Here is a 23,035-nt window from a genome sequence, read left to right on the forward strand (position 1 = left end):
TGAAAAGAAATGTGTTAACTGTGCCAATCTTGTGATAGTAAATGCTGCATCATTTAATAGCCACTTGTTAGGAGTTTAAAAAGGTATCAGCCTTCCTCTGCAAGTGGATACATTTTTTTTCTGAAGAAATTCTGGAAATCGTTTCACATTAAGCAAATACTTCTCATGTTTTCTTCTTAAAGTTTAAAAAAGAAAAGGGTAGCACAATTCAAAATTGTGACATTCTAGTAGCTATAAGGAAGGTATTCTCCATCTGTTCTCATAAATATATATTTTTCAAAAATATATATTTAATAGTATTTCCACTGTTAAAAACTGACAGGAGAAACAACTGCATTTTTTGTATGAAACACAGAGAAATTCCTGCATTAGAAAAGTGAATTGTTTATTAAAGAAAAAAGATGGGCAGTACATTTATTAGGAAAATTAATTCTTGTACAAAGGGCAGCATGAAACTTATGCACCAATTCAGATCTTATTTGAAAGTGTAAGTGGGACTTAGTTGATAGATAAATCTTGTACTGCTTTTTGCACAGGAGTAAATTTTGTTCATTAAAAATGAAAATAAGTTTACCATTTCAAATGTTTCAGGCTTAGAAATGCTTTAAAAATACAGCAATTCAACCAAAGGAAAACACATATAATCCTTATCATGCCTCCTGGGTAGAGTGCTGCAAAAACATTTGGGAGTGTTTTATCCCACCTATGTATCTGAACAGTTGCATTTTTTAAACATTTCGAAAGTGATGCATGTTCACACTCTAAGTGAAAACTGTACATTTAATATATATGTCCTTTGACATAGTTATAAATTAGGAACAAGATGTGCTAAAATTCACTTGTAACATAATTCCATCATTTTTAGGGGTGTATTGGGTGCTTACAGATGCAAAAAAAAAAAAAAAATAACAGCACTTTACTTTAAACTCAGCACATTCCTGTGCCGAGACGTGCACATGCCCAAAAGAGGCAGCACATTACTTTACCTTGGCTCGCCAGATGTCTATAAAGACTGGGTACTTTATAGTGGTGCTTTTTTGCTGCTTTTACCTAATAACTGATTGAATCAGTTTTAGCTAAAAATGCCAAAAAGCCTGCTGAAGCACCCAATCTTTACAGATGCTACAGAGCCAGGTTGAAGTAACATACTGTTTTTTCTGGTAGAGCGTGTTTTTTAACATCTGCAAGCCACCACTATGCATTAATAATTCTATAATGAATAGAATTATTCTGGTTAATGAATTCCCTATGTTTCTACTCAACAGAGTTGAAAATATGTCTATGAGGTTAGAAGAAGTAAATGAAAGAGAGCATTTTATGAAAGCTTCTCTTCAGACAGTTGACCTTCGACTTTCTCAACTGGAAGAGCTCTCTGGTCGGATGGTGAATGCTCTTGAAAAGCTGGCAGGTATTGACAAATCTGAACTGGTGCACACACGCTCACGGGCTTCCTCGGAATGTGATACTGCCTATCTCCTAAGGCAAAGCAGTGTCAACAGTTCTGATGGCTACAGCATGTACCGATATCATGTTGGTGGCGATGAGTTAATATGTGATGACAGTACTGCCCCCATGTCACCAGCCTTGGGATTACGCAAAAAGGCATATTCTATTGGTACAAAAGAAGAGAAAAATGGAGTGGACTCAAAGATGCAACTGGTTCCAGGACACCATAGTAGTCTCCGCTATGCCTCCAGTGCTAATGCAGTTTCCACTACAGATAATGGTAAAGCTACATTAGAAATTGCAAAGAATGTTACTAGACCCCGTTCTGGTTCAGCTGGTTTTGCTTATGTGAAGCAAGGGATTTTCAAGAGTGATGAAACAATTCCTCAACATATTAACCAGTCAAATATTGTTATGAATGGGCAATCAGTACCAAAACCAAATTTTCAGAACACTCAGTTAACTGTAGAAAGAACCAAATTAGAAGCTACTATCTCTTATCCCTTGGAGAAATCTAAGGAAATGCACTATTACACTCCTGAAACTTTCAGTGCTTATCAAACAACCATGATGAAGTCTAGGAGTTTTATATTTGCCCATGGAGGAAAATTGGTTGGAGGGGTTAACAACTGGACTACAGAATATAGTACCATATTGGATCAAGTGGGCCCTTCTGCAGTTGAACAGTGGGCTAGTGAATGGAAATATGAGGTTGAACAGGAACTCTCTCAGGAGCGTCCCCCAGAATATCCTGGTTTTGTGTGTGAAGCGGAAAGGCAGGCAGAACAAAAACCGGTACTGACAGATACGGAAGATGACAGCGATGTTGGTGAAACAGGTGTCAGTGCCTCTTACTCTTCCACACCTGTTACCAACAAGGCTGAGACAGAAAATTTATTGTCTGTGAAACCAGACAGAACTTGTGGATTCCCATCTGTACGGTCAAAGAGTTTACACAGCCATTCACAGAAAGGCAAGTCCATGAAGGACAAATTAAATAGACCAGGACATGCCAGCAGTGTATCAAGCCTAGTGGTTGCCTGTGGCGGTGAAGAACAAAATGCTAAGCAAGAGAGTGCTTCCACTGAAACAGAGTGCTAAAATGGCTGTCAGCCCACGTGGCAGCAATAATCATGAATCTGACTGGGTTAATGTAACACATTTACCACTAAATATAACTTTTTTAAGTGAATTTCTACAAAAGAATTGTGCATTTACTGATTTGCTATATTGTTTATGCGGTAGAAATAATAATGCCCTGTTCTTTGTGGATTGAGTGAAGGGGAGACATTCCTTCTAGGGGTGGATGTAAGGTTAGGTAGGATTCACAGATGGTAAGTGCCCAGGGCTTTCTGAGCCTTGCTGTCCCTCTAACTGCAATTCATGTTACTGGATCTTTGTTAGAGATGGATGACAAATGGGAAATATTTTCATTACAAAGTTTGCGTGCGCAGACCCACACACGCACTCTCTTTCTCTTGTCCACTGGGAACTTCTGACCAGCTGTGGTCTTTATTTTCACACATGCAACACATACATGTTCTTATGGACAAGTGTTCTTTAGACCAAAAGGAGTAGAAATGCAAAGGAACGTTTGGTAATCCCAGTCCTTCACTTCTGATTTATGGGATAGTGATTGGTGATACAACTAAGGAATGCACAAGCTCAAGTGACTTTTGGTCAACAAAATGGCTATGAATGGAAAAATACAGGTTCCTCCAAACACAGAAGTATTTGCAAGTCATTGATTTGATTTGGTAGCAAAATACGTGATCTCTCTTAGAACACAAGCAATAACATTTTGTTTTCTGTTACTTCTCTCTTAGTATATAGGCATATGTACAGTTAATGTTATACTTGTCAAACACAGCTGATGGGCTTAAGCTGTGACCTTATATTTAAACTACTGCCTTCAAGAGGTTGGCTTACAAGGAAAATATAACTTGTCTCACTCTATCTCCACCATGCAGCTGGTCCAATAAAAGATCACCCAAAGAATCCTTGCCTCAATGAAAATACAAATATTGTAAATGGCAATGATAATTTTTCCAAAATATTAATGAGGGATAAAAATAGAAAATAACCCAAGACTTGCATTAGTGGCTTGCATAATCACAGACTGTAATAGGGCTGCACATAAATAAAGTTTATTTAAGTAAATGTGAAGGAAAACGGATGACAAATATAGAGAATATAACTGAAAAATGTAGACACCTTTGCATTCAAAACTGATACAACAAATCGTTCTTCCTTTGGGAATTTCAATGTAATGTCACTCTGGGGACAGAAGCAAGTATACACCATACTACCTGAAGCTGGTTTTATGTAATTCCAGACCAGGACATATTTATTTTATTTTATTTTACTCTTTATATGAAAAGACAACCTAAATGGCTTCAGCAGGCTTATTACATGCAAACAATGGAAGTCCAACCTGACTCATTCAAATAGTCCTACTATAAGACAATCAGAATGATTTCCCTAATCTATAAGACTTAAACTCTATGCAATAAGAGCAGACACTAAATACTGTTGAGTCAATGGCAAGACAGCCAATGCTAACTGCCAAGAGAAAAAAGACTTGTGGTATAGGTTCTGCCACTTTCATGAATATAGCTCTGAATCTCATGGTTTACAGACACTATTTCTCACTCTCATGACTTTCAAATGTGAATTGTTATACAGAGATGTTATGAACAGCAATACTAAAATGCATTTGCAATATGTTAGTAAATGTATACTTTGATTGCCTGGGTCTTACATCTATTTTCCAGGATTGCTTTTGTAAAAGAGTCTTCTCTAAAATACTGGTATGTCTTTTCTTACTGTAGGGCAAATGTACCATTTAAAAGCTAAAAAGAAAATATGGTTTACACACAACTGGTACCACAATTGGTAATCAGGATTTATACATTTGTAATTTTACAAGTATATAGTTAAATATATATATTCTTTCATAATCACTTTTACAGAACTGTAGGCTCTAATGTGTATACAGTGAAAACTCGGTTACAATATTTAAGAGGGTTTTTGGCAGAATCGAGTTAGCTATCAATGGCTTCAAACTTCTGGCATCTGTATAAAATCTCTCCATTTATAGCCTGTACCTATATTCTGCAGTGCTGGTAAATGTGAATGCAATGGACATTTTTGAAAGTTTATTCTTCTTTACATTTTTTCACCAGCCTGATGTTATTCACAGGCTTATCAATTCTATTATTATTAGAAAATAGGTTGTTTTTTCTTTCTTGAGGGCTCTTTTTATTCAAATTTGCAGAATTTGAAATTTGCTTTTGTAAAGCTGAATGACATTGGAGATTGTTTCACTTTAAGATTTAAATCTGTATGAGTTTTATGCAATTACAGTCATTTTGTACGTATAGTTAAAATGTGTTATTTGCAATTGCCTTCTTGCTTGCCTATACGTTCTCACTAGAAACTAATGTATCAGAAAACCCAAAAGGATATAAAGGTTTTCAGTTTTTTTGCTAAATAAGCACTGTTCATTTTGATATGTTGCGTACATGTGCTTGTAACATCTTTATAAATTGTTTAACGTTATTGTTTTGTTTGCCCAGTCATTTTCATGACTCTGAAAAACTATTTTAGCTTGCATTTAATGATTTTCTCTGTGTAAAACGGTCAGTTTTGGCTATGCATGAAATGGTCAATTGAATTATTTTATATAGGAATAATATCAAAAAAGTATGAAATGCTAAACTTAAAATAACAAATCTGTCATGCTGGAGAAACCAAAAATTCCACAACCTGTCTGTTCCATCTTATAGGATGTATGAAGTACTTTCTAAAGTAAAAACTGATTTAATGATTGCCAGTAATTTTGATATAGGCAATTCAACATACTTCAATCTTGCACCCACCTGTAGAGAGAATTCTTCTGAAGTCAGTGTAGTGACTCCATGTTTAATGAGATAAGCCTTATACTTTGTTAACACTATGCAGTAGCATAATAAACCCCATATTCTCTGCTGCACACCTCAGTAGGATTTGTAGGATCTAAAGTTAAACCTGCTTAAAGCTCAGGTAGACACCTTCCTAGCTTTACTGCTAAAATGGGTTCCATGGGAGTGGGAAAAGATGCAAATATGTGCCTGCACATTAAAAAAAAGTTTAAGGTGTCTTTTCCATGCATAGCAAATAGTGCTAGGGTGATGTCTGGGTTGATTTGCTCATGAACACATCTCTCTACCTTAAAAAAAAAAAAAAAAGGGAGGGGGGTGCAAAACAATATCTACATTAACAGTGATGCTCTGAAAGTATCTCTGTATAATCAGGATCAGTTTCTTGCATCTCTAGGGTTTTAGGTAATTTTTTCTTGATTTGTAAGGAGCAAGATGCCATTTTAGCTGTCAGCTCTGTAAACTTATCCTAGAAACTGTGCATTATGTTTGTTCCTGGATATATTATTTTAACTTCATCAGTAACCTAACTGAACTAAATGGATCTATAATACCCAGTCCAGAATTCTTGCCCACCGCAAATGTTAAAAAACCACAAGCGTCACATCCCCAAAAATGACAGTTTAAAAAAAAAGTTAACTTCTTTTTGTTTCATTTTGGGTTAATGTTTTGGAGCCATTCACCACAAGTATAAGCACTGTAAACCCCCTTTTTTTTAAAATGAAAGTTGAAACTTTAAATCACGTGATTCCGTGAGCTTTAAGAGATTTGTAATAAAATTATGATACAGAATATGCACTGAAGAATCTGTTTGACTCGTATTTGAAAATTGCAAAGTGAATTTTTTTTTAGCTAGCCAAAAATGGACCTTACTTTCTGAGGGGGAAAAAAATTTTAAATGTTTTTTCATCTGCTTTCGCCAGGCTCCCTGATGAGCTAACTCCCTGGCATTTCTCAACATTTTACACAAAAAGGACATTTTAGAAGCAGGAGAATCAAAAATGGAACTTTCAAAAGAAGTGCTGGGGAGCCAACCAGCCATTGGGGATCACAAAAGTGGGGGAGAGGGAAGCAGGCTGAAAGAGCCCAGGCAATCCTGAGGAGCTGCATGGACTCCCTGCCAGTTGATGGGCTGGCCTGCAAGTTGACAGGAAGCCAAACATGCACGATCACCAGCCAGCCTGCCTACCTGCCACTAAAAATTTTGACAAAATTAACATGTTTCTCCAGAAAGTTGGTTTCTGTCAAATAACTCTTTTTCCATGGAAAGCTGTCCTGTTGGAAAATTTTCAACCAGCTCTAATAATAACTAGGCCTGTGCGAAGCGGCAAGTATTTGCTTAGGATGCAGATTCGGTCGATGCAGAGGGACAGCGATTCGATTCAGAGATTCAAATCACTGTTCCGATTCGATTTGGCCAAATTGGATCCAAAGATTCAGTGCTGCTTCAAAGATTTAGCCATAGACTAAACAGGCAGCAGTCCTCACCACGCTGGACACAGCTGCCTCCAGCTGGTAAGTCTGTTGTGGTGTGCAGAGGGGGGAGAGAAGGCGTGTGGGTGAGGGAGGGATTGGGGCTGGGGCAAGCTGCCCAGCCAGGGCGGGGGGGTACAGGACTTGGAGAGCGGGGCAGGGAAGCGTGGGATGTGAGTATGGCAGCACTGGAAGCGGGGGCTGTGCCATGCTGCCACTTGTCCAGCCAGGGCGGGGGGGGGGGGGTGCAATGCAGGTGCAGCTCGCTCCGAGCAGAAGCGGGCAAGCAGCAGCAGGGCATAGCCCCTTCACCTAGTGCTGCTGGGCCCACATCCTGCGCTGCAGCAGGGCATATCCTACACTCCCAGCACTACCACACCCGCATCCTGCACCTCCCACCTCCCGGCCTGGTTGGGCAGCCTCAGCCACAATCCCTCCCCCACGCCCCATCCCTCCCTCCTCCAACCACCACAACAGACTTACCAGCTGGAGGCAGCTGTGTCCAGCATGGTGAGGACTGCTGCTTGTTTAGTCTATGGCTAAATTCGGATTCGGAGATTTGGCTGCCAAATCAGGCTGAATCTCCTCCAAATCAAATTGGCTACCAAAGCTTTGCATAGCCCTAATAATAACCCTGAAACTCCAGGATCCTACACTTAACAAGCCATTTTTCTGAACAGAACTTTAATCAAAGTTTGGTGTCAATCTAGTATTTGATAGACATTTGCCTAGATGACAAAACCATTACACATACAGTAATGAGATTGCATTTGGCAGCTTTTGCACAAGATACCAGGTGCTGAAGCAGAATGCTGCTGCTGCTTTGGTGTGGTATAATTTTAATGACACTGGTAAAATTGATACATGCAATTTGAGGACTATCTCCCTCTCTCCCCTCCCCATTGTGTTCTTCTTTTCAATTCTTTTCTCAATATATACTGAGAAGAAGAGGGTTCATACTGAAGCTTGTATTTCTTTTCTTTTTCCTCTCATTTGCTCTTTTAAATAGTGAAATCATGCAATACAGAACAATGTATATAATATATACAATGGTAAAGTAAAAATCTTAGTAAAGAAAGATTTCAGTTACAGGGGTCAGCTTTTAGAAGCATTCATTTATGTAAAGTAGTATCTTAATTCTTAAATAATCAGACTGATTTCACTGAAGTTATTCACTGTGGTAAGAATATTACAGTTTTGGGCCAGGTAATCTTAGAGGGGAAAAAGCTATAACAATAGATCATCTTACAATGTAAAACCTCAAATGAACAAGGCTAACAAAAGTCATCACTGGGGACCCTGGTTTTCTCAGAAAAAAATCCCAAATTCTCTGAAAGCCTCCCAAATTCTCTGATTAAAAAAACCAAAATCCATGTTTTCCTGTGATTAAAATGAAACGCCACTATCTACATAGGTATCAGTTGAACACAATGTGTAATTGATATAGTTACAATTATAAACCAGTTTGGAAGCCTACCAGTGCCTCAATCATTATAATAAAATAAATTCTAAATACCTATATATTTTGGCGTTTGATTTTGTTTTATTCATCATGAAAAATCAGAGCTCCCCTTGCCCATTTCACTCACCGGGACACGGGTCCAGCTGTGGCTGTTTTCCCCACTGTTTTGTGGCACTGAGCATTCCTAATATACCAGTGCCCTGTCCCTGCCCCTGCCAGCGCCCCTCACTCTTGACCCACATCCTCCAACCCCTCCCAGCCCTGCTGGTGCCCCTCATTCCCAACCCATAACCCCCTGCCCCTGCCAGTGCCCTTTACTCACGACCTGCTGCCCTCGGCCTCCAGGCCCCCCCGTGTGTGGGGCAGAGGGTGTGTGTGTGGTGGGATGGGGTATGTGGGCATAGGCAATGCCATAGGTGATTTGTTGGAAGGGCATGGGGGGGAGGCACATGTCCCCTCCAGATTTCACAGTGGGGCACTAGGCTGCAGCCTGGCTGGACAAGCATCAGGCAGGAGCTGCCTCCACAGCCTGGTGAGTGGGACCCAGTGCAGGAGGGCAGAATGGGGCAGGGAGGCTCAGTGCTGCCACTGCCGCCAGGAACATGCCACCAAGGTCACCCACGTCTTGCTGCCACAGTTGGGAGGCATAACGTGCTACCAATGCAGCACCTCACCTTGTCAGCCATGGTGGCAGCCTTCCCAGCAGTGGCAGAGGCACCACCAAGTCTCCACACCCTGCTCTGCCTGCCCATACCAGCCCCCCGCCACTGGACTGCAGAGGTGGCTCCTGTCTGGTGCTGATCCAGCCAGGCTGCAGCCCCATGACCCACCGGGTGCAGAAATCTGGGGGAGGCATGTGCCCTCCCATACCCCCCGATGCATCACCTATGGGCCCAATCCCTCCCTGTGAGTGCACATAGTGACATGGAACCATCTATCCCACTCCCCAGCCAGGCCCTGCAGCCACATGTTCCCACCTGCTCCAGCCCCAGCCCCAGCCCAGGCCCCAGGCACCATGTACTGCCTCAGCTAGGCAGCACCCTCATCCATCAACTGCCAAACTTGCCCCACTCTGTTCCTCACCATGTGGGCTCAGTGTGCCTCAATCTCCCCACAAGTTGTGCCTCCTATTGTGCCCTTCCATATATTACATATCCCCCCTCACCCCTTCACACATTGCCTATGCCCCCCCTTCCCCCATAGATTTACCTGCATAGACCATAGATTTAGCTGCAGGAGCTGCTCTCCACCATGCTGCCTGGCTGTATTGCCGGCCACATGTGTGTGTGTGTGTGTGTGTGTGTGTGTGTGTGTGTGTGTGTGTGCAATGCATATGGCACCACCTGCCTCTGATTGCCCAACTCCACTCCCCCCAGCCCCAAGCAGCCCCTTGAAGGCTGAAACTGTGCCAGCCTCCAAGGGGAAACCCATGGCATCCCAGGTTTTCTCCTTTAAAGGAGAAAAATCCACATTTTTTCTGTGGGAAACGAAAACCCAGATTTATGGTCACCACCAAGACATTTCAGTATGGATGCATAGTAACAAACAGGAAAAGACTGATGAGGTCATCATACACATAAGGGAAAACTATTGCAAAGGATCAGAGATGCAACAGCTATGATGTCTAGATTGCAGATACATTTGAAATGATGTATTCTGAACATCAAGTCAAGAGCTTATGTTTGATCTTGTATTTTGAGAGCAAAGTTTGAACAGTGAAAGAGAATGAAAAGTTGATGGCAACAAGGTTTAGAAGTATTTTGTTCTGGGTAAACTGAATGAAGAATACAGTTCTGAAAAATTTGGCTAACCTGTCTTTTAATTTACCTTCAGTGACCTTTTGAACACTAACACAGCACTTTCTGTACAGAATGCGGAAGATGCAGACAAGTCCCTGCGGGATTTCTAATTTACCAAACCCCTGAGGGATTCAGCTTGTAAAACAGGATCTGCTACCTGTTGAAAAGCGGAAGAAGAGTTGCAGAGGTGTTCCCTAGAACAGCTACTACAATTGCACTGCAACAGCAAGAGCTTTTTTCAGAGAAAGTTTACTGTCCTAAAATAGAAAGGCAGTGATTTCAGAAAAGATGCAGCTAAAAATATAGCTACTGAGAGGATGATTTATCACTGTCTTTAACATGTCAAATAAAAACTTAAATGAGAAAGTACAGAATGAACTGTGGAGAACTTCATGCCAAGATTTAATCTAATAAAAATCTTGGCAAGCATATCCATCTGATTTTAAAAACACATGAGGGTCCCGTCTCCGCCCCCCCACCCCCCACTTCTCCTTTTAAAACTCTAACACTGCTGAAAATGCACTGATACACAAACAGCAGATCCCACTCCCCTTTAAACTATGTAAAAGTTAGCTCCTACTTTCCATGTTCACACAACACGCCCCATTGACATCAATGGGATGCTTTGTCTGTGTTGCAGTAAGATTGGTCTCTAAAATTTCAGTGCTTTATTGCAGGGATATAGCTTGTAGCCATGTTGGTCCACAAAGCAGAAGCAGACAAAACTCTTATGCTAGAGGTGATATCTTTTATTAGATCAACTAAATAGTAGCAAAATAAATTCTTTCTTTGCAAGCTTCCAGGTCCAAACACCCTTCATCAGGCAGAGGAGAGTTCAAAGACTGTAAAAGTTCTCCCAGGTAGAAAAGTAACTTCATCTTGCACAGGGGAGGTAGAGGATGGTGTGGTTCCCCTGGGTTTCAAAGTCCATTTGTGTAAAAGTTGTTTGTGAATATGCAGATTAAGCAGAGGCCAAGTTTCAGCAGGTTTCTTCCCTGAAAGTCTCAGACATCAGGCAGGGAGTTGAAGTTTTGTTTTTTTGCTGTTTAGCAATGAAGTTTATGTCCCCGAACAGCTAATTATGATATCTCCCATGTTTTTCATCAACACAGCTACAAGCTAAATCCCTGCAACATGGAAGATATCATAATATTCTAATCCTAGTTACTCGAATAAAGCCAAAGTAAATCAATGAGAACATCATATGGCCATGGTATGTATGCCGAAGGCTGCATTTGCCATGTCTCCTTATGTGGACATTTCCCAACAAGTCAACAGCACACTTCTTTCGTAGTGACAATTTAAGGCCATTGTGATTTTTTTCAGAGCTTTTACTGCTATTGACTTGGGCCAGGTACAGACATTAAACTTTTACCAGTAAAAGTGATCGGAAACGGGTCTATAACTGTAATAGAACAGAAGTTTGGCATGCAAAACTGGTCTGTATCTGTAACAAAACAGAAGTCTGGCACACATCGACTGGTATAAAAATGGTGGAACGCAGTCTAAGTTTTGCCCCCCCCAGGCGAATGTATGTTCTGTTTGGTACCAATCTGAACTACACAGATTACAGAAAACTGCATAATTTAGATCAATTCTGCCTTGTGCTTTTTGAAAGCCTCTACCTAGCCTTAAACATCAACTCTGTTACAGAACTATGGCTATACACCAGCCAAAATTGTTAATCTATTTTAAATAATTATGTAACTAATAATAACTTCAATAATTGTGAAACTAATAACTAATTGGGTAGCTATTGGCCACCAGTATTGAATGCTACAGAAATAAAAATGTATTAAAGTTAAAGGTGTATGGTCAGGTGCTTTAGGATCCACATTTGGGTTCATTACAATAGTTTTACATGAAATATTAGAAATGTTTCCATAAATCAAAACAAATCTATTCCTGACTACAAAAAATATGAATCAAGGTGTACTCCTGCAAACCAAGTACCTTGATCTAGTAAGTGAGCACATGAAACTAGTAGCAAATAGATTTTTCACTGATTAAACGTTGTTATAAACACAAGAAAAAGTAAACAGTCCAAACAAGGAAAAATAAACACGACTTTTAGAGTTCTTCTCTTTTAATGATAGTCCTGAAGTTAACTAATGCCATGAGAAATGTTTTATCTGACATACAGTTTCTACCCAGTTGGTCTTTAAAAATAAATCCAAATCTATACTTGCTAAACGAACAAAATCAATGCATTAAAATTGCTGGGTACATACTATTTATCCATGTTTGAGATACGCAAATAGGTCAGAGCACTGTATCTTGACACTTGTTCAGGTGGGATTTTCATTTCTATATTCTTTCTCCCTCCCATTTTCCTGATATTTAACTGACCATTGCCACCCAAGTGTTCGGTTTGTCAAAACGAAGCCTTTCCAACTAAACTGCCAGTTTTTGAAGGATGTCTTTCCACTGTACTTGCCAAGTTCAGTGCAGTGAGTGATTGCATGAGCATTCCCATAGCATCCATACGTTTGCCAGGTGATGCTAAACAAAGAGTATATTAGCTTTCTTCTTTTCTGCTTAGCACCAAAACCTTAAGTTTTGTTTGTTTGTTTGTTTGTTTGTTTTGGGGGGTTTTTGCTTCTATGATCCAGGGACTGTGAAAACTTACATATTTTGCATTTTCACATAAATGATAAAAACACACAAAATGAGTAAAATCTTTTTCCCATTATCTTTTTTCCCCCACTGCTCTTTACTGCTCCATTAAATTGTATCAGCCAGAAACTAAAGCAGACTTACCCAGTTAGTAGATCTCTCCATCCTGTGGCTGGATTCAGACTGTTTTCATGCTATGTTCTACTGAAGCCACAACTGGAATATGGCTCTTCATGGCAGTCACTGTACCGGATGAGAGAAAAGGTAGCTAAGAGTCTCAGTTGCCTTGGAAGTTGTTCTTGAAATATATTACGCATTGCACCATATGGCAGAAAGTTCAAAGCAAAAAGGAAGGAGACTATATTGGCCAAAATTGCTTGCTAAAGGGAAGAAAAATGGATACATTTTCTTAGAAGGCGAATACATAAGGTAAGATTTTGAAAGAAAGCAACCAGCAGTTCCGAATTTCCTAGGACTATCCCACATTTCAAGTCTGAATCCCCATGTCCCCAAACAGTTCCTGAAACCATAATTTTGCACAGAATTTAGAACAGTGCTCCCTAATTTGCCAAACCACTGAGTTTTCTCATAGCACCAAGGAATGTCTGGGTCATCTGCTAACAGGGCACAATACATTACCTGGTGCTGCATGATCTGGGTATACTGTGTCCAGTCTTAGCCAGTCTAGCCAGTTGTAGCACCTAAACCAGAGATAATATAGTTGCATTTGTGTAGCACTGTGCCTGGGCAAATCAGCTTTGCCTTTTCATAGCTTCATAGATTGTAGAGTCGGAAGGGACCGCAATGGATCATTGTGTCCGACCCCCTGCCCCTGGCAGGAAAGAGGACCGAGGTCAGATGACCCCAGCCAGGTGACTGTCAAGCCTCCTCTTGAAGACCTCCAAGTTAGGTGATAGCACCACCTCTTTTGTAAGCCCATTCTAGATTCTGGCCACCCTTACTGTAAAAAATGTCCTCCTAATGTCTAACTTAAATCTACTCCACCAGTTTGCACACATTATTCCTAGTTGATCCCTGGGGTGCTCTGGTAAATAGCACATCACCAATTCCCTGCTGTCCTCCCTTGATAAACTTATAGGTGGCTACAAGGTCTCCCTTCAGATGTCTCTTGTGAAGGCTGAAGAGATCCAGATCTTTCAACCTCCCCTTGTAGGGTCTTTCACGGAGGCCACTAATCATGTGAGTGGACCTCCTCTGAACCCTCTCCAGATTCTCCACATCTCTCTTGAAGTGCAGCGCCCAAAACTCGACACAGTACTCCAACTGTGGCCTGACCAATGCCGGAAAAAAGGGGAGCATCACCTCCCTCCATCTGTTGGTCATGGATCTGCTAATATACAACAAGATGTGATTGGCCTTGTTGATGGCCTCATTACACTGCCGGCTCATGTTCATCTTAGAGTCAACTATGACTCCAAGATCCCGCTCAGCCTCTGAGCTGCTGAGGAGGTCATCCCCCAACCTGTAGGTGTGTTGGGGATTCCTCCTTCCTAGGTGAAGTACCTTACATTTATCTTTGTTGAATTGCATCCTATTTCATTCCACCCATTGATCCAACCTGTCCAGGTCAGCCTGTATCTGCTCCCTGTCCTCCAGTGTGTTAACTTTGCCCCATAATTTGGTATCATCTGCGAACTTGGAGAGGGTGCTCTCCACACCCTCATCCAAATCGCTGATGAAGATATTAAATAACACCGGTCCAAGGACTGAATGCTGCAGGACCCCACTGCCCACCTCCTTCCAGGCCGAGAACGACCCATCCACCACCACTCTCCAGCTACGATCCCTAAGCCAGTTAGCCACCCACCTGACTCTGTAGGCATCCACTCCACAGCCTGTTAGCTTCCCTATGAGAATAGGATGTGCAACTGTGTCGAAGGCCTTCCTAAAATCCAGGTAGATGACATTGGCCTCCGCTCCTGTGTCAAGGCAGCGTGTGACCTGTTCATAAAAGGCTATAAGGTTTGTCAGACAGGATCTACCTGTGACGAACGCATGCTGGTTTCCTTTCAGCATCATTTCCCCTGGTGGGCCCTCAAAAATGTGCTCTCTCAGCTGGGATAATTAGTTCCTTTACAGCATGTGGCAAGACTGAGGTAGCAAAGAAAGAAGAGCAAGGATGAGGTGCTTGCAGCCATGGTATCCACATCTAAAAGGACAGCAGATGCTACAGAAGGGTGACAAGCACCAGTGAAGCTTCATCCTGAGTGGCTGTCTTGACCTGGTCAGAAAGGGATTATCTCCGAACAAGAATACAGCTACCTTCCAAGCAAGCTGGATGCTGAGGCTACCAAGGCTGAGGGCAAAGCAAGGCAGACAATGGAAATACTAATGGAGGCTAATGGAGAACCACGTGGAGAGGAAATTGCTGCAGTGCCTCATAGCCATCCTCAACTAGCAGACAAATGGCATCTAATACTCTATTTTTCTCCCTATGCCTCTCCTTTCCCTTTCAGCAACCAGCCAAAATGATCAATACCCACTACTGTGTCCTGAGGCACTCAAACACACAATCCACTGATACAACAGCTCCTTAGCCAATAGTTGAACAGTGCATGCCTGTAGGCATGGTAGATATGCAACTTTATAAAATAACTAAATTATATATAAAATAGTTTTATGTCTGTCATTTTATGTCTGTCAACTGTCCAGAATAGGGCTTCCTGGGCCAAGGGAGGAATAGATAGGCCAGGTCCCCAAGTAGCAAGAAGAGACTATTATTCCTTTTAGAAATATGTTGAAAAAGACCAAGAGCAAATGCTGTTCAGTAACTTCCATGACAATCCCATGATTAGAGGAAGCACAAGCTAGTAGTCTTGGAAGCAAATATCCATTAGGTTCTGCAATTTCCACCACTGAAGACTCCAAATAATCATGACCAAAATAGACATTAGGATCCTTGTTCCCCAACCCAATATATGGCAATTGCATCAGTTTCTATGAAATGTGGAACAGTTTAGCTGGGTGGGTGCCAAACATTTGTATACTGCGGACATGGTACAGATTAAAAGCTCTTTCAGTTGCACTTTTATTTGAAGCATTTTAAATGTAAATCTTGTCTGTACCCTAAGGCAGCCATACTAACTGGAATTACTGTAGGCTTCTGGTACCTATAGTACAAAACGGTGTCCCAGATTTGCTTCCTAAAAACTGGTTGTTTTAATAGAACATGTTCCACCTGGTTTATTTACAGCTAGTATCATTATGATTCAAACAAAATACAAAAAACAATGTTTTTGTGCTATGGTAACATTACAGGAAGTTCTCAGTGACTCAGACACAAAATCTGCACATTGTAGCTTTTTACAGTGGATGAAGAAAGTACTTATGTCAGTACCACTTAAGAAATGTTTTTTCAATATTTTAATGTTTCTTTTCTCTAGAATATTTTCATTAAAGCTTTGAACAGACACAGACATTTTCATCTAAGAAAAGGAAAGCAGTGTAATAGTATTGTTTTACAATATCTCTTGGAGGAAGATAAATATAATTTTTCTTATTTTAAAGTAATGAAAGTAATTAGAGATGTAATTAAAATGTAGAGATTAAAGGACTTTCTTTTTTCTTTTCTTTTTTTAAAGCTACCCTCCCTTTTGAGTATTACTTGGATGTCTTGACTTTGAAGTCAGGTATATAAATACCTCTGTCATGAAGTATACCCACAGATTTACAGTAGACACAAAAAATACTGTCATGTGAAAGTTCTGATCCAAAGGCTATTGGAGTCAAAACTTCAGTAGAAGTATTATATCCAGGGTCATGTAGCATCAGTCCCTGGAATCAACCCCAAGAATCTGGATGGTTAATTCTTTCTTCAAATCACAAACAACACAATTTTCTTCATCTCATTTACATATTAACTGCCCAGGACCCTGACATGATCTAATATCTACACATTACCTTTGTGTTCCTGTTATGGGTATGAAGGACTACAGCAAAACTATGGCCAGTTACATTTTACTGAATAATGCCTAGTATTCACTTTGCCTCTACAAGTGATCCTTCTTAGAGTTTGTCTTCACTGGGAAAGTTACCAGAATAATTATACAGGTTTAGTTTAACTATTATAGTTTTATACCAATGTAACTCATCATGTGAACACTTTGCGGCACATATTGCCTTTTCTTGATTTAGGTTGTTCCTCTGGAATAGTGTAAAGTAATTGGGATAAAGAAACTCATACATGGAGGGGTTATACCTCTATATCTGTTGCTGTATACTACCCTGTATAGGCAAGCCTTTAATGGGCTTCATTCTGTAAGGTACTCAGCACACAGCCACTAAGCCAACAAAGAATGGGCTTATCTTTAAATCTTAGATTAGCATCATCACTTAAGGGTGGTATTAAAGCACTTAAGTATGTTTGCTAGATCAGGAGCTAAATGTTCAGCAGTAATGATCCCAGTTTGAGCAAAAGAAACATTGGTGCTATAATACTTCCTGAGCCACTGTAATAGTTCCTGAGAAATACATTCATCTGCACATACATCACAATTCTATCCACATTCTTAGCAATAGTGGTGTAAAACTATTTAAATCACACCCTGCAGCTTTACTGATGAGATAAAGTATATTAGGATTACAGCCCAACTCCTGTCTAAATTGCATCACAAAATCACAGTCAATCCATATTTCTTTCTCTTTTTTACTAAATATAATTCCATGATATTAACTGAAGATAGAATGCTACTTGCAGATTTAGCTCTCTCAATCTTCTTCAGATTACAATTAACTAGGAAATAACCCATGATATTTATATCCTATGTCCCCTTTCAGGGTGACTTCAATAAGATTTCTTCCAGAAGTAGAGTTGCTCATGTGAATAAGTGCTTGCAAGATCGTGGCCTTAATTTTCCAGTACTGCTTGCAGAATAGGTCCTGATGGCATTGAAAATAAAAGTGCAGGACTCTTCCTAATTTTGTGATCAAAAAGGAATCACTGTATGTATAATCCAACATCCTGTGCAGAAGGGCATCACCCAGCTCTTGGTCCTCTGCTCCTCAAATACCACAGTACTTTGCAAAGTCTGTAATTTATATAGAAAAAGGAGTAGTAGTCTGTTTCAGACTGTAAATGCATGAAGGGCAATGACAGAGGTGGACACAAATTGTTTTCCCTTTTGGACTTCTCAAGCTTAAGCTAAAAAAACTACATTGCCAACCAAGGCTGTATTATTTTTTCTGCAAAGCTCTTTCTGCTCCTCACGGACAGATGTCTCTAGGCAGAAGTCTCCAAAGCAACGTTGCTAGGGAGCTGGAGGTCAGGGACAACAGGGAGGCACAGAGTTTTCATGCTGACAGCCTGGTCTCAGGCCGGGTCTAGAAGAGAGAAACTGTGCAGTATGTGGTGCCGCAAACCTGTCTACAGCACCACACACTGCCTATTCAGGCATTTCCTGCACTGCTACCTTGCAGCATGGAGTTTTTTTTGAGCCTGGGAGATTCCAGGGTCAAACAAATCCACATGGAAAAAAAGTGGGGTGGCACACATGGCAGCAGCATGTGCCATTAAAACCGGACCTTGGCCTGCTGGACACAGTTGCCAGCTCCAGCCTCTCCTACCCCACCTGGGGTGACCTGCCATGCCCCAGGTGTTCCCAGGGACAAGTAGCAGCAGCGCACCGTGTGCCATTGCTGCTTGTCCCCAGGGAACCAAACATCCGTGTTTGTCTGGATGTGGCCTCAGAGGCTTTCAGAACTTTTGGACATTTTATAGTGTGGGTGGAGGGAATCTCCCAGAGACTTCCAAACCTGGAAGGAGGCTCTTAAAATTGGAATGCAAAAGTAAAAAACCACCGTTGAAGTTGTGTGGGAGCGGGTGTAGGGTACCACAGCTGAGTAGGTGGTATGTGCACAGGCATGGATCCAGGGACAGTGCACTGGTGCACTTGCACCCCCCTTTGATTCCTGGCCCACTCGAAGTTCAAAACCAACTGCTTGGCCGTGGCAGCAACATTTCTTGTCAGACAGTGCTGAGGGAGTCAACTGATGTCATTACTCATTACAGGCAGCCCTCGCACTTACAGTGGGTTTCGTTCCTGGAAAAGGTGCTGTAAGTGGAAACGATGTAAGTCGAATCTGATTTTCCCATAGAAACTGTCACAACCCAAAGTTGTGGTTTTTGTTTGTGTGCACGCTTCGGCACCGCTAAATTATTTTCCCGCCGATTGTAGCTTTCTTTGCACGGTAGAGTTCTCTGCTGCGAGAGAGAACTCTGGTGCAACGGGGGATTTCCCTCCAAATTACAGCTTCTTTGCAGGGTGCATTTCTTTGCATACTAGTGATGCACGTTGCAAAGGAGTTCCCGCAATTTGTATTTGGATTCGCGCCACATTATTGGCCCATTCCAAATGTAGGCACACGTGGCGGCTAGCTATTGGCTTGCTAGCCATACAAAAGGCTTGGGTAGCTTCCGCCCAAGTCGGAGGAGGGAGGAAGAGAGAGAGACTCTGTGTGAAGATCTCCAAGCGCTGCGGACCCTCGTGGACCCAACGCGCCTCCCCTAAGCAGGCAATAGAGGCTTAATAACCGAACCTACGGAGCTTTCGCTTCTAGCCTCTCCCCGTCGCCGATTGCAATCCCAGACGTATCCCTTTCCTCTAAACTTCGAACCCGCAGAGCCTAAGCAACTCCGGGGAACCCTTCGAACCCAACCGAACCGGACCCGCGGAGCCTAAACAACTCCGTGGGAGCAATCGAATTTGTCGTGGTCCTCTAGCGAGGATCTAAGCGGGAGCTGTGCCTGGAAACCTGTCCAGCCTACACCAATACCATCTTTGGGTGTAAGTAAACAATCTTTTCAATCAACCACTACGCATTTGTGACTAACTCTAGCTCGTCGCTGGTTCTCTCCGACCCCGCGTGCCCGGGCTGCCGGCCACAGCCCACGTGCGCGAAAGACGGGCCGCGGATCGCCCCTCCCGACCCACACGTGGTGGCGGGAGCGGGGCCCGGCCCGCACATGGCGATGAGGATGGGATCAGGAGAAAACACGCTAGAGCTAGAGTTGGTTCAGAACTGCCCTTGGCGCGATAACCAACGCCAAGTGAAAAGCTTTGAGGATCTGCAGGTGCATATCGCTTACCACCAGGCGGGCGGAACGGGTGAAAGATTTGTAAGCGGACGCCTGTTGCTAAAGGGAGAAGAGGGAATCTCTGAAGACGGAGCCCCGAGAGAAAGGGAAGTGTACTTGCTCCCTGCGGCGTTCAGGTGTATAATGAGAGATGAGCGGGTCCTGTTTAGGCCCCTCGATACTGTGTCCCACGCCAAACCCAACCCGGCGGGCGAAATGAACCTGACTTTCACCCGGGAGTGTGCCCGATGCCTAAGATATGCTCGGGAGAGTGAAGAACCGGAGCCAATCGGCCGGTTCCCCCCGGGTATGATAATGTCTAGATTACGGGGTCGCGAGCTTCCATCCGAGCTCCGTGAAGATCTGGAGACGGAGGAACGCCCCGCGAATGAAAGAGTGGCCTTGCGGTACGACAAGGGGGGAGAAGGTAGTGCACCTTTTCGTACTGTAATGGATTTAATGCAGAAAAACTTAAGTTTGAAAACCCAGCTGCAGATGGCGATCCGATCGGTCAAAGAAGCTGCTGAGAAAAAGGAGCCTGAAACGCCAGTCCAAGATGGCACCGACCAAGAGGGAGACCGCGTGGAAGAACCGGAAAAGAAGGGCGGAACTTCTAACGAACCCGTGAGAGTTCGGTCAGCAACTCCGCCCATCGATGTAGCGTCGTCGCCGGCAACCCCACCTAGCGACGCAGCGACGTCTCTGCCGACCACGCCTTCCTGCCGACGAAGGAGAGAGTCAAGTGGAGGAGTGCATCCGCCCCTCCTGCCTGAAGCAACGACAGCAGCAGTAACCCCCGCGGCAGCAGTTCAGCCTATAACAACATCAACTCCCGAAAAAGCACCTTGCCCTACAACCACGGTCAACCAAGCAACTGATGAGCAAGATGTCGTCACCAGTCACATTCGTGCTTGGACAGAATTACAGCAGCTATATAAGGAATCTGAGATGGAATCTGATGAAGCTATAATTTCATGGCTAGATCTTATGGCCATGGAATTTAAACGTGATTAAAGAATAATCTTCTTTGTCAGTTGCCAAGACAGCGTATCCTGATGGAGCCAAGATTGCCTTTTGATCGGGACTGTCAACACCAGACCAGGCCTCAAGGCACCAGACGACGTGGATCCGAAGTCCCACCACTGCCACCGAGAACCCTAGAGGAGCGATACATGTTTGGATTTCTCCTACAGCGTTCCGGACTTAAAAAACGGCAGCTTCGGATTTTAGGAGACGCAGGCCAATGGCAGTTAGCTTATGAGTTAGGTTTCCATTATTTGGAAGAACCAGATGATGAATCTTCGACGATTTCGTCTAATTGAGCCATGAAAATTGTTTAAATCTGTTTAAGTTTGTTGAATAAGGTCATTAATCTGTTTTGAGAGTTTTCTGTTTACAGATCCGGAATTCAGAGCGCATGGCAAAGAGGAGCCCTAAGAGAGACGACATCACTGAGAAAAGTGAGATGTACGACCTCACCACGACGCCCACTGAAGCCCTGATCGTGCAATTTTGTTATGAATCAGATTATGTGTTTATGTTGATTATTATTTCTTGATTGTTATGTAACTTAATCCCAGGACAGCGAATTTTATGTTTGTGTATTTGTTTGTTTGCTTATTTACTCGTTTGATGACTATGACAAAATTCTAGATTGCTCGAAGAGTATGGCATAATTTAGCTATGCTCTCAGCAAGGGGGAATGTCACAACCCAAAGTTGTGGTTTTTGTTTGTGTGTGTGCTTCGGCACTGCTAAATTATTTTCCCGCCGATTGTAGCTTTCTTTGCACGGTAGAGTTCTCTGCTGCGAGAGAGAACTCTGGTGCAACGGGGGATTTCCCTCCAAATTACAGTTTCTTTGCAGGGTGCATTTCTTTGCATACTAGTGATGCACGCTGCAAAGGAGTTCCCGCCATTTGTATTTGGATTCGTGCTACATTATTGGCCCATTCCAAATGCAGGCACATGTGGCAGCTAGCTATTGGCTTGCTAGCCGTACAAAAGGCTTGGGTAGCTTCCGCCCAAGTTGGAGGAGGGAGGAAGAGAGAGAGACTTTGTGTGAAGATCTCCAAGCGCTGCGGACCCTCGTGGACCCAATGCGCCTCCCCTAAGCAGGCAATAGAGGCTTAATAACCGAACCTACGGAGCTTTCGCTTCTAGCCTCTCCCCGTCGCCGATTGCAATCCCAGACGTATCCCTTTCCTGTAAACTTTGAACCCGCGGAGCCTAAGCAACTCCGGGGAACCCTTCGAACCCAACCGAACCGGACCCGCGGAGCCTAAACAACTCCGTGGGAGCAATCGAATTTGTCGTGGTCCTCTAGCGAGGATCTAAGCGGGAGCTGTGCCTGGAAACCTGTCCAGCCTACACCAATACCATCTTTGGGTGTAAGTAAACAATCTTTTCAATCAACCACTACGCGTTTGTGACTAACTCTAGCTCGTTGCCGGTTCTCTCTGACCCCGCGTGCCCGGGCTGCCGGCCACAGCCCGCGTGCGTAAAGACGGGCCGCGGATCACCCCTCCCGACCCGCGCGCAGCAGCAGGAGCGGGGCCCGGCCCGCACAGAAGCAATGTTATAATAGTGGGTTATGTTCCTGACCAAGGGCCTGATGCCCAACTTTTTACAGAAATGACACCGTATTTTAATCAACTATTTAGTCAACTATGATATACACTGTACTGTACAAAGTTTTCTAAAGTGTACTGTACATAAATCGATTAAACAGGGCAATACAGTAACTAATCACATCACATTTTATTTAATCAGGTGAAGGACCACTTTTATCAGGGTCACGGAATTCAGAAGAGCTGCTTTGGGGAGATTTTGGGGAGACCTAGGACCACTTGATGGTTTTTTGAGAAACTGATCCAGGGATGTGTTTTGCTCATGGTAAATGTCCCTGTAGTGCTGTAAGTGCAGGGATCCAGCGCCGTAAGTAATAACATGGGTGTAAATGGCTGAGCGCCGTAAGTCAAAACACTGTAAACTGAGGACTGCCTGCATAACCTACCCGATCCCTTCTAAACTTTTTATTCTACATGTGTTAATGACCCTCTTCTTTTTAATGGTCTTGATGTTCCATCACTTTGTTCTGCCATTCTGCTGTCTGTCCCCTGCTCCTGGTAACCAAGCCCGTTTCACAGCCCTGCAGACTGGTTTTAACTCATTCCAATGAAGTTATATTGGTTTTTGCTCACATCGTAAACAGAAAGTGCAGCTTGA

At 42.7% G+C, this 23,035-nt stretch overlaps 1 protein-coding gene across 1 annotated transcript in view; it reads left to right on the plus strand.

The window, feature by feature from the left end:
* Positions 1-6,164, plus strand: part of TRPM1 (transient receptor potential cation channel subfamily M member 1) — a gene marked incomplete at its 5' end in the record, with an annotated part of 87,857 nt that extends 81,693 nt beyond the window's left edge. The window contains one exon of the mRNA XM_059714911.1: positions 1,266-6,164. Coding sequence (XP_059570894.1) covers positions 1,266-2,547 — 1,282 coding nt within the window. The remainder of the gene's footprint in view (positions 1-1,265) is intronic.
* Positions 6,165-23,035: the final 16,871 nt, after the last annotated feature.

This window comes from Alligator mississippiensis, chromosome 11 (genome assembly GCF_030867095.1).
Source record: "Alligator mississippiensis isolate rAllMis1 chromosome 11, rAllMis1, whole genome shotgun sequence".
NCBI classification, from domain to species: Eukaryota; Metazoa; Chordata; order Crocodylia; family Alligatoridae; genus Alligator; species Alligator mississippiensis.